Source organism: Coffea arabica, chromosome 9e (assembly GCF_036785885.1).
Source record: "Coffea arabica cultivar ET-39 chromosome 9e, Coffea Arabica ET-39 HiFi, whole genome shotgun sequence".
NCBI classification, from domain to species: Eukaryota; Viridiplantae; Streptophyta; class Magnoliopsida; order Gentianales; family Rubiaceae; genus Coffea; species Coffea arabica.
In genome coordinates this window covers 27,068,127-27,080,328 of record NC_092327.1, presented here as the reverse complement: position 1 = coordinate 27,080,328, position 12,202 = coordinate 27,068,127, and the positions used below count along the sequence as shown (strand labels likewise).

Here is a 12,202-nt window from a genome sequence, read left to right as displayed (position 1 = left end):
AAGGAAATTAAGGAGTAATAAGCGAATTTGGATTAAACTCGAATTAGACTCAAAGCCCTCATCCAATGTGAACCAAATATGAGCTTCACATATATAAGCCCGAAATTCATGGTTTGAAACCCAAATATCTTGATAGCTAGGTGAGTCAAGTCTAGACTTATCAAAGACCGACTTAAATGGCCAAATTGACAGCCCTATCGGGTTGTGCCTTTATTTAGGTAGCAGTGTATTTTCACAGTCCTCTAAAAAATAACAAGTTGTGGCATTATCTACAGTAGAGGCAGAGTATATGGCAACTGCATCTAGTGCTACTCAAGTATTATTGTTAAAAAGAATGTTTGGTTTTCTATGATATGAATAAGATGGTCCTATTAAGATTTATTGTAATAGCAAATCTGCTGTTGAATTATCAAAGAATCCGGTGTTTCATGGCGAAACAAACACATTGACATCAAGTTTTACTTCATTCATGAACTAGTTTAAGATCAGGATATTGTCATTGACTATTGCAAAAGTGAAAATCAAGTAGCAGATATTTTTACGAAACCATTAAAGGTGAAAATATTTTTCAAGTTGAAGAAGATGTTTGGTATGGTGAAGAAGATGTTTGGTGAAGTCTGAAGATCTTGATTTAAGGGAGGCAATGCAGGAATTAGATCAAGATTACTTTTTTTAGTAATAGGTTTGGCTATGCATGAGTCATGATTTGAATCCAATTTGTCTTTGTTTCCCTTGTTGGTTCAGATTAGTATTTGTTAGTTAGGAAACTAATGAGTCTATACATGTGCGTGTGTGTCCTTTGTTTTGTTTAAGTGTGTGCAAGTACCGAGATAGTCAGTTTATTAAATAAAAATCGTTCAAGTTCCATTCCTTCATTTCTTAGTTTTTGGCCTCAGAAACTCTTTTCTTTTCTTTCTTAATTGAATTGCGAATCCTTCTGGCTTATATTGATTCGAGAACCTTGTTCATATAATAAATGTTTTAAGGGCCTACACCATCACATTTGCCTCCATTAAACAATAGAAATTTTTAAAAAGACAGTAGAAGGAATGCAGGTCTTTAAATTATTTAAAATTTCCTATTTTGGTCACTGAATTTTTTTTTGGAACCAAATGGTCATTCAACTAATAAAGATATACAATTATGATCTCTCTATTAAGATAACATATATTTTTTTGGTCCAAAATATTTTTTATTGGTTGAGAGATCATTTTGAATAAAGAAGAATTTTACTATCAAAAATAAGAAATTTAAAAAAGCTTAATGACCATGTGTGCGGTTTGCTCAGGCAAAAAACATATATATGGCTAATCTTGACATTCTTAAAATAATTGTCAATACATATGTTGGAAAATCATTAAATTTCTACGTATTAGGACATTCTATTTTAGCATATGCTAAAGAATTCCTTCCGTTCATCAATATCAAGTACGAAATACAATGAGGGTTTTAGATTCCATAGATGATTATGTTTTCTCAATGTGCATTGCATATCATACTTTTAAAAAAATCATAAAATTAACTATTCATGAGTAATGGGTGGCCAATATATATCTTACTATAAATAAAGAAAGATCGGGGAGTTTGGTATAAATAAATTGCATCATTTAATGTATTACCTAATTTACTCTTATTTTTAAAAAGAATTACATCATTTTAACTAATCACGTAATCCACCTATCTACAACCACTCCACATGTGTTGAATTAACTATAACTCTCCTAACAAAAAACTACCATTTTCCTAAAAATACTAATATAGTTGAACTCTTTTAAATTAATACTTTTGAACAAAAAATAAATTGAATCTTTATTACTATCTTCTTTATTAGTTGCACACCGTCAAGCACTAGTATTGATAAATTTGGGTATCTTGATCAAATTGCCAATGCCAAAAACAAGGGCTTTATACCCTATCTAAAGCTACAAGAAGGTATCTAACTTATCATCAAGAAAGGCTTAACTTATCATCAAGCGTTACAATTCCCTATCCAATCTTTCTAAAAAGGAAGAATTTGGCATATTACAAGTTCTCAAGGGATAAGATAATCTAGAAAGCTAATCACTAGTCAACTGCACATGAATCAAAATATGCAACCGGAAATGAGGCCTCTCAAGTTTTAGTTCTTTTCAATTGTGTAAACTGATAGAATTTTAGTATAAATTAGTACAATTTTGATGTAAATATGCATTATAATTGAATTGATATAAAACTTATGAGAATAATAAAAATATGTTAGTTTATATCAACATTATACCAGTTCACAAAATTGGACAAAACCTCAACTGGAAAGGCCCCGAATCCCAACCAATCTCAGTAATAAATCTTGTTTTGTCACATTTCCTTTTGTCCCTAAGTACTCCATTTGAAAAGGAAGGAAAATGTTGTGTTCACCATCACTATATCCGAAAAAACACACAATTGTAAGTTTTAACCCCACCTTTTCTCATACAACAACAGAGGTCTTTGAAGGATTACCAATGATCTCGCCTTTTACTTTCATGCATTCTGCCTTTTTCTGACCATGTTTTGCAACCTGCACTGTTAAAGACTCAAAAATGTTCTCCAATTGATCGATTTCTTCTTGGATATCATCAACTGAAGGATCACTCAAGGCTGATGCTGCTATTTTTTCTTTGAAATTGCGGAATATTTCTAAGCTTCCTTTAAATTTGACCATCATTTCCTCCATCATCACTCGAGCTACCAAATTTTCCTCTACTGCCTCTTTTAGCTTCCTTTTGATTGATCGATATCCATCGAGTGATCGCAAGAGATGCTCTGAAAGTGCCCGATTACGCTCCTGGAGGATAGCATTGGTATGTCCTTGTGTAATTTCAGCCCCAACTACTAATCCTGCACCACCTACAGCAGACTTTTTGTAGTCTCTATGCTCTAAAGCACATTCTTTCACTTTCTCTAACAATGTCTCATTCTGTTCTTTCAGGTCGCTTATCAGTTCTTCCATTTCATTCACCTCATGATTCCTTTTCGCAAGTTCACATTCCATGATTTCTTTCTCTTTCCCTAGGCTTGAACACATTGCTTCAAGACTCTTTCGTGCTGCCAAGCTCGCGTTCAATGCTTTTCTTAGCTTTTCTTGCTCATCAGCATTTAAATCTCCTCCATGCTTGCTCTCCCTTGTGACATCCCTAGCCTGAACATCTGTATTGCATCGCCTCAGTTCTGCTTCTGATCTCTTATTCCCAACAAATTGACACTTTTGTATTCGGGTTCTAACATTGTCAAGGATGGTCATCATTGTAGCCACTCTTAGCTTTCTCCTCCCATCATTCTTTTGTTTGTGACAGGCATTGTTGTGATCTTGGATTAGTTTTAGCAACAATTTCACATTTGCTGCAACCCCTGAAACATCAAAAAGGATCAACATAACAAAATTACTCGAAAATCAATGGAACCAAATAATGCACATTTGGCAATAGGTTTCCATGCTACGAGCCCTTCAAATTTTGAGACATTTTGTTAAGAAATTTTGTTCTTTTTTGATACCTAGGATCACAAGTGCAAAATCTTTTGAAATCTCTTTTGTCTGATATTTTTTTGATCCAAAAATTAACAAAAAGGATAGAAAAATGTATATTTCTTCAAGAACCGCGCTTCCTTTTAAACACATGATTTTCCAAAGTGACTTTGGCATCAAATGCAAGCCAAAAGAAATGTAAAATGAAGCAGGAGAAAGAATTTACCTTCCAAACCCGAATCATCGTAATCATCTTCAGATGTAGAAGAAGTCAAATCTGGAGTAGAATGTACTCGAGATTTGCTCATATTTCTTCTTCCAAAAACAACTAGAAACCTCAAGAGATAACAACAAAGGCGAAGCAAAACATGAAACCTTTCAAGAAATTGAAGGGAGGCAATAGGGAAGGGAATTAATGCTGAATTGACAAGAAAAAAGTACTCTTTGGGGTTAAACAAAAACAATGTATAGAACTAATCTAAGATATTTTGAGAGATCCAAAAAGAGAGGTAGCTTTCAACTCCCTCCCTCTTTGTATTATTTCTCTCAAATCCTCTCCCTTTCTCTGTATCTGGGTTGTCTTGATTCCTGTTGATTGTATTAGTCAAAGTTTGATGGTGTTAGCTCACCAAAGAATGGTTGGTTCATAGCATTATATTTTCTTGTTTTGGCGCAATCAGTGGTCATTATTGGTTCCGTTCATTGGTTGTTGTTTGGTTTTGACTTCTTAGACAAAAATTTGCTCTCTGGTTGCATGTGCCCAAAAGACCTTGCCTACTCTTTTCTTATTATTATATTATATATAGGAGCAATTTCACTGGCCGACTAATTATTTGGTAAGTTTAGTAGTTGATTTTTTATCAGTAAAATACTCCAAACAAAATTGTGAAACCCATTAATTATACATGAGACACCATTCGAATCAAATTTTAGGACACTTGTTTTCAATTGGCAATAGCATATTGATTAAATGCCAATGACTATTAGATTTGCCACGTAGTTGATCCAAATCAAAATAAAAAGTTCTCTAAGTATTGTGCCTTAAGTACATGACATATCCTTATGTCTACTTTAGAATTACTTTTAGAAAAGTAGTCAAATTTAGTTGAAAAACAAAGTATGAAGGAGTTTAAGATGAATTGGACTTAATCTAATCCACCCAAAAAAACACAGAAAAAAAAGTATTACTCAATCTTCACATTTTAGCACAATAGTTTGTTACCTTTTCAAAACTTTTCCTCTTTACTTGCACTAAGCCCGAATTTGATAGATTTGATGGAATTGCACTCAATCTTATTCACCAAAAGAACAAAAAAGATACATACATATATATATGCATACATACATACATACATACATACATATACATATACATATAATAATAAGTTTGTTGAAAAGTATATATATGTATATGTACATGTATGTATATGTAAGACTATTATTGAATTAATCTTCACATGTTTAAAAGTAGTTTCATGTTACCTTTCCAAATCTTTGTAGTTTTTATCGGCACCAGCCCAATTCGATAGATTTGCAATTGTCAGTTAAAAAGGCTCAGAAGCTATGAACATTTTTTTTTTTTTTTGCTTGAGTTTTCAGTTTTCCGCACCTTCCAAACCAACCTCCAGCTATCCTTTCTGTTTTTTTTTTCCTTGCCGCATAATAGAAACTTATTATTATTATATACTTTAATTCATTCTCTTTTTTGCTAATCCGAAAATTTTATTTTTATTAAGCTCCACTTTTCGTGGTGAATTCATGGATGAAATTACTTGCATTTCTTTCACACATTTCATTTCGCTCTTAATCATTGTCACATCTAACATGTTAGTCTTTTTTGGAGAATTAACATGTCAGTCCTTAACTTGTCTTTAGAGCACTCTACCCCTTTCAATTGTTCCAACTCTATCAGAATACTTTCTTACCTTATTTTCACTTCTTTTTTTTATTTTGCCTGTTATTCTTCTCTTCACCCAAAGGAACATGAAATTGCAAAAATATAATATCAAAATATTCCTCATGATTAGAATTTGAAGGTAAAAACATATTGTTGGCACAAACAATCACATAGTGGAAGTAACATTAAAATTTTACAAATAATAAACAATAAGAAAGACACAGGAGGAAACAAAATATTTGCTTTAATTCACTAATTTCTCTCAACTACAAACTTAGGACTCTAAGTCCTTAAATAGAGAAATATAACCACAAATCCTATCTAATTATAATACCAAAACATGACTCAACTTATTTCCTAAACCAACTGTGATACCAAATCTAATATAGTTACCAAATAACAGATCAATTTCTAAAACTATTAAAATTCTAAATATGCTTGCCTTAAAATATGTCAACAATGCCTCTCTTAAACCAAGCTTTCTAAGTTTTCAAGTCCAACTCCATCACGAGCAACAATTTCCATGCAAATCTTTGTTGTAGTGTAGCTAATTTGCAACTCCAATTTGTAATTAATCTTTAATTTCTTCTTCACACGTTGAGGTGGACAAAACTTGTATTTTGCATATGATTTTTTTTGCGGATTTTCCTCGATCAAAAAAGTAATCCATATTGACCCGTTCACAATTAGAGCCACCATATTTTCTTGAATAATAATAACCCACACTATCTTCAAGTAAAAAATCATGCATTTCATAATCTCCTTTATGGCAATAATTTTCATCGCAAAAAATTTCCAATAGATTCAACCACCTCAAAAATATTGTCATGCACATCGTCATTCAAATCAAAACCTTCACTAACAATTTCTTTTCCATCTTCATCCACAATCAAATTAATGCACTGACTGACAAATTTTTCTTCATCAATCACCCCAAACAAAGTATGCAAATCATAATTTTTACCCATATTAAAAATTTCAAAAGTCTCTTTATTAACAAACGTATCTTTTTCCAAATTAACTTCCCATGTCAAACCAAGTTTTGATTTATGATTAGACATAATCATACTCCATTGAAATGAAACAGAGATCTGACTAAAAACATTTAGGCATTTCAGAATCAATAAAGAGTCTCATATAATATTCTTCAACCATGGATTTCGTATGATCCTAAAAAAAAGAAAGAAAAAACTTTCCCTTCTGTTTCTTGAGTTCTTTTGGCAAAAGATAGAAAGAATTTAATTTAAAAATGTCACCCAAACCACACCTTGTCAGATATTTCTCCATTATTTACTTCCATTCTCGTCTTTCTTCAATAGTACTTACTGTTTGCAAAATTTTTAATTTTTCACCATTGACAAATTCTTTCTTCATGGTAACTTAAAATAATTTATGTACCTTCACAAAATTTTTCTTCCTTACTTGAATTTCTTGGCCTTCGTGGTTTCAGCATTCATCAAACACCACTGTGACAATCAATAATCTGGCAGGATCTTTTCCTTAATCACTGCAAAACACCAAGAATCTCAATAGAATTTCTCTTTTTAGACCTCTGTCCCATTAGGGTCGCTTTTCCTAATTTCAATCAACAAGTGAGTACTCCAAGACCAATTCTCGTGGTCCAATTTTTCAATAAACGAGTATTCTACCATAACCTCTGTACCTTTCTATGGCACAAGCTCCTCTATCACAAACTTTGTAAACCTCTAGGCACTAGAGACACCCCAAGATCAAACTCTTAAACGTAGGGCTCTAATACCAATTATTAGCACAAACAATCAGCAGTGGAAGTGACACTAAAATCTTACAAATAATAAACAATAAGAAAAGCACATGAGGAAACAAAATATTCTGCTTTACTTTACTAATTTTCCTCAACTATAAACTTAGGATTCCAAGTCCTTAAATAGAGAAACATAACTACAATGATATTCTAATTATAACACAAAAACATGACTCAACCTATTTCCTAAACCAACTGTGATACCAAATCTAATATAGTTACCAAATAACAAATCAATTTCTAAAACTATTGAAATTCTAAATATGCTTGGCTTAAAATATGTCAACACATATAATTAACTAATAACAACATAACAAAAATGGGTCTACTGTTTGCCAAACTCATGAAAATCTCTCATTTCATGAGTAAAAAAAATGTTTCCACACTATCATTCCAGCATAAGGAACATGATTAGACCAATCATATCAAATCATTGACAAAGAGGCTGAAAAAAATCACATATGCATGTTATATGCATGTCTAGGTCAAAGTTATTTTCAGTACCCAATTCTGACAATTTGGACATCAGATAATTTCTCATGATGCAAGAGTTTCAATTCTATATTGATTTTGGTTTCAAATCCTCATAAAAAAAAAATTCTTATTTTTTCTTAATATTTCCTGACTTTAACCGTTTAAAAATAATGCCAAGGATAAAAATGTTAGAGGAACTAAAAGTTAGAAAGTAAAGTGCTAAAATTAAAATTTTCATTGATTGAAGTATACAAATTACATCATTAGCATTGATGGTTAGTCTTTTTTTTTTTTGTTTAATCTTCATGTCCCTCTCCACGCCCTTTCCATCTGCACCTATCAAGCACAAAATTTGAATCTTAGAATTGGTAGTGAAAAACTCTAAAAGCCCTCCCTTGACTATTAGACTAATCCCAATGATTCATGGTTAGTTAAGGGGGTTAAGTGCTAAAAAAGTTTGGCAACTAATCATTAGAGGCAATAAAGAGTGATGGAGTAAAGTACTCGAAAACTTAACTTTTTGCGTTATGATAGCAAGATTTAGCCCAAAAAAAAAAAAAAGAGAGAGGACACAACTACGCTGTATATGCATCAGATTGATATGAAGGCAAAGAAAAGTCGCAGATCAAAAATGTGATGATTTATGAGTAGTTTTGTAGTTTAACGTAAATGTAATACCAAGCGTGTTTGAATAGGAGATTGTTTGAAATAATTATTGTAGTATTTTTTGTGATATGATATATGTGAGATAAAAGGTGATTGGGAAGATAAAAAGATGTGTTGGAAATTGTATTTGTGATGCAAGTAAATAATTTGAAATCAAATAATGGCTATCCGAACACACTCGGTATTAGCTTTATTTTAATCCATTGTAATTAGATTAGAAAGCATATTATGATGAACTGGATACAAATAGGAGTGTTTTGCTAAAAAACTCAAGTAATATTCTATGTAAAGCAGTTAGATTTATTAAGGCACCATTTGGATTGAGAGAACGGGTGACAAAGGAAAGGAGAGAAATTTAAGGGATTTAGTTTTTGTTGTTTGAATTCATTTTTGAGGAGAGAAAGGATAGGGAGGGAAAGGGTCTAGTTAGTTTGTTGAATTATAATTTCCGTCCAAAAGTGAGTGAAAATGGAGGGAAATGAAATTAAATTAATTTAAATAATTTAAATTTTTAAAAGATAAATTTTCCAGTAAATTAATGTTTGATCTTTTATTTTCCTTTCTTTACCTTCTTCAAACCAAATAAAAATTTAGTATTTCTTTTCTTTTCGTTCCATATTTAATCCACACAAAATAGATGGAAACCACTCTCCCTATGCTCTCTTTTCCTTTATTTTCTGTCAATATCCTTGTCTTTCCCTTTCTTTCCTTCAAATCAAACAGTGTCTAAATATTTCTGGACAAAATCTTTCTTAGAAATATTTTTTCTAGCTTTTTTTTTTGGCATTCTTCGGTTTCTCTTCCTTTTCATTTTCTTCTCTTCATTCTTTTTTTCTTTTTAGTCAAACGTCATCATTTGCTCCTAGTTCTACTCCTACTCAATCGTCAATCGTCACCATCTTCTCTTCATTCTTTCAGGCCAATCTCTTCATTTACTATCCTCCCTCCACTATCCACTCCATTTCTTTTTTCCCTTTTTTTTTAAAAAAATTTGTGTAGTTCAGTCCCTCCTCAGTCCTCATATTTATGGAATATCTTTTTTTAAATTTTTAATAGTTCAATTTTTTTTCCTTCCCTGCTATACTAGTTGATTATTTACAAAGCTCTGAGGGTACTAAAAAATTTCTTCAAACCGTTGAAAATTTTTCATTTGGTGAATGTAATGTTTTTATTGATTCTCAAATCGTATTTTTAATTTTTACTCTATAAACTTCACTTTAAAGATACTAAAAGCTAAATCACTTAAATTGCTAGTATTTTTAAAAATAATAAAAATGTGAACAATTGGCGTGCAATGAGTCCATACGTCAGGAGGGTTTACTGAAATGATCTACACTAGAATAAAATTGCTTTATACAATATAAGATGGAGAATATGCTTGCGGAGTCCAAAGAGGAAAAAATAGGCAAATTCTCAAACGTCCTTTTGGCTCATGGTGTGAAGTTCAATGCATATAAAATTCATAATTTTGTGATGGGGTAAATTTCATTTTGCACCCTTAAATACTACGTTCATTCTTACTCCAAACAAGTTCATTAAATTTGGGATATTTTGTACTCCAAAACGTGATTTGGTACACTTCACCCTAATTTCGGCAAGTTTGAACCATTTGGTTCAACTAATGGTGGATTTCATAAAATTAATGAGTCATTACGTAGTTTTTATAATCCGCCAATTATGGAAGCAAAGTGAGGTTGAAGAGTTTAAGGTACAAAATAGAATTTATCCAATTCTAGAAAGCCCTTTTAATCTGACATGATGTTATCTTTGTGTCTGTGAATTTCTTATTAGCGGCTATGGAATCCAAAACTCATTATAAGAATCATTTGAGTTACAGGATATCAAAAGTTAAAACCTAAGGATTAATTTTACTTTGCACCTCTCAATTATACTAAAATCACACTTTGTGCCCCAACGTTTAATATTTTTGCACCTAACTCCCGGAACTTCTTCTTTTTTTTTTTCTTTTTTCACAATTTTAAATAAAGCTAACTTTAGTGCAAAAAATAATATTGTGACTGATATGCCCTCAATATCTATGGTGAAGCAAGGTATTCTTTTGTGCTCTTTATTGCTCTATGGTGCAGCTAGAAAACCAAATTTGTACTCCCCATTGGATTTGGCTTCATCAATTACAGTAATTACTTAGCAGCATATGTCTTAATTAGAAAACTAAGAAAAGTTATCCGATCGCAGCACCCATTGTATGTTGAGTAATAATTCACTAAAACGAAAAATGGATTTAATGTGGACATTTTCTTGTTATTCCATTGACATTTGGTACTTGGTTTATGTGAATTTGGTATAAATTATGACAATAATCAAATGATGACTAATGACATGCATGGGGAAGTCTAGCTGGTGAATTTGCTTTCTTCCTTTGCATGGGTCATTAATGCATTGTAAGATAAATCTTAGGCAAAGAATTCTAAATGCTCATTACTACTTTCTACTTGGTACTACAATACTTTTGTACTATAATATTAAAAATGAACATGGATTTGCATATTCTTGAAGCAAGGATGATTCTTGTCCGTGACTATGGCTGCCTGAACCAACAACCAAGGCCTGTGATCAGCAAGTCCAAGAGACTGAAGAGTTGCAACTGCGACCTGAACCAGAACTACCATGCATTTAACATATAAACTGAAATTACAGGACTAATAGAACCATAGTAAATCACTCTCATTGTCCTACGCTGGAGTAGAAATACATGCGTTAAACTGACTTTGAGCAGAAATTGAAATAGAAAAATACAAGTAGAGAAACGTCTAGGAAATCTGTAACGCCAATAACTTAATGTCATACACTCCTTGCCAAGCTCTTAATTCGGTTCTGTTCCTTATCACGAGTTCACAACATCCATGTAATAAATGGTAGACTTGCTGTTTCGTCTGTTTTCCCCAGAGCAATAACTTATGGAAGTCTGTAGATAGCACGTTTTCTAAAAACACTAGTATGTGTCCCTATTGATTTACATCCATAGTGAACATGTATACTTTGCTGAAGCCAGAACAGTAAGTTTGATAAACAAGGCATCAAGTTCCACATATATGATCCTTTGATTATTGTTAGCCAGCAGATTATGTGCATGTTGTGTCACAGCCAGCATGATTTACCAGGCTTCCATCCTCAAGAGACATGAGCAGTTGATGACTGAGTATGTACGTGGATTATGCACCCAGCTGATGCAGAAAAGCCAAAAGCTATTTAAGATATTCAAGGAGAATGTGGAGTTCACTTAGTTTTCCAAGATCCAAACACACCTGCAAATAGTCCTCACAAGCTAGGCATCAATAGACTTTTAGGTCCAAGAAATTAGGAGTACTTTTGTACCTTTACTGATTGTCAGAGCATCTCCCGTGGAGTGTCAATGCCTCCCATGACACGGCCTCATTCCACGGCCAACCATTGTGGCCTGATGCATGTAATGTTGCTGAAAAAGAGAAATGGTGGGCCATTTTGGAGCAATAGATAAATTTGTTTTGGCACGGACAATGGCTAAAATTTGGTGCAGCAAGTTAAATTTACAACGTTCAAAATTTTTTTTCAACGGTCATGTTTTGGTTCTCTCAATATAAAACACACAAGTCACCCCTTTTTTTTCATATCTCACTATTCTACTCTATTATTTCTATTACTCTCTCACTCATTTTGCTCAACCTCTTTGCACAATTTTTCAAAATTTCAATATTTTGTGATTATGGATGAGAATTTTATTAGTGTTACAAATATGTTAAATGCTCCAAACATAGAAAATTCATCTTCCTCACAAAATCAAAACCACCAAAATTTCCCAAATTACCCAAATTTCTCATTTTCTGGTATTCCTACGAATGTGCAAAATTATGCATATCCCTTAAATTTATCCACTTCCAACCATCCAACAAATTTTCAAAAT

General features: G+C 32.3%; 1 protein-coding gene across 1 annotated transcript; it reads right to left on the bottom strand.

Moving 5' to 3' along the window:
- Positions 1-2,317: 2,317 nt before the first annotated feature.
- On the bottom strand, positions 2,318-4,050 carry LOC113709721 (uncharacterized). Its single transcript, XM_027232567.2, has 2 exons — positions 3,708-4,050; positions 2,318-3,366 (listed from the first exon to the last, which is right to left on the bottom strand). The coding sequence occupies exons 1-2, from the start codon at positions 3,787-3,789 to the stop codon at positions 2,447-2,449; spliced, it is 1,002 nt and encodes a 333-aa protein (XP_027088368.1). The 5' UTR covers positions 3,790-4,050; the 3' UTR covers positions 2,318-2,446.
- Positions 4,051-12,202: the final 8,152 nt, after the last annotated feature.

Coding starts and splice junctions, on each gene's coding strand:
- LOC113709721 (XM_027232567.2), bottom strand. CDS start 3,789: ATGAGCAAATCTCGAGTACATTCTACTCCAGATTTGACTTCTTCTACA. Junction 3,367..3,707: donor CGATGATTCGGGTTTGGAAG/GTAAATTCTTTC, acceptor TTGATGTTTCAG/GGGTTGCAGCAAATGTGAAA.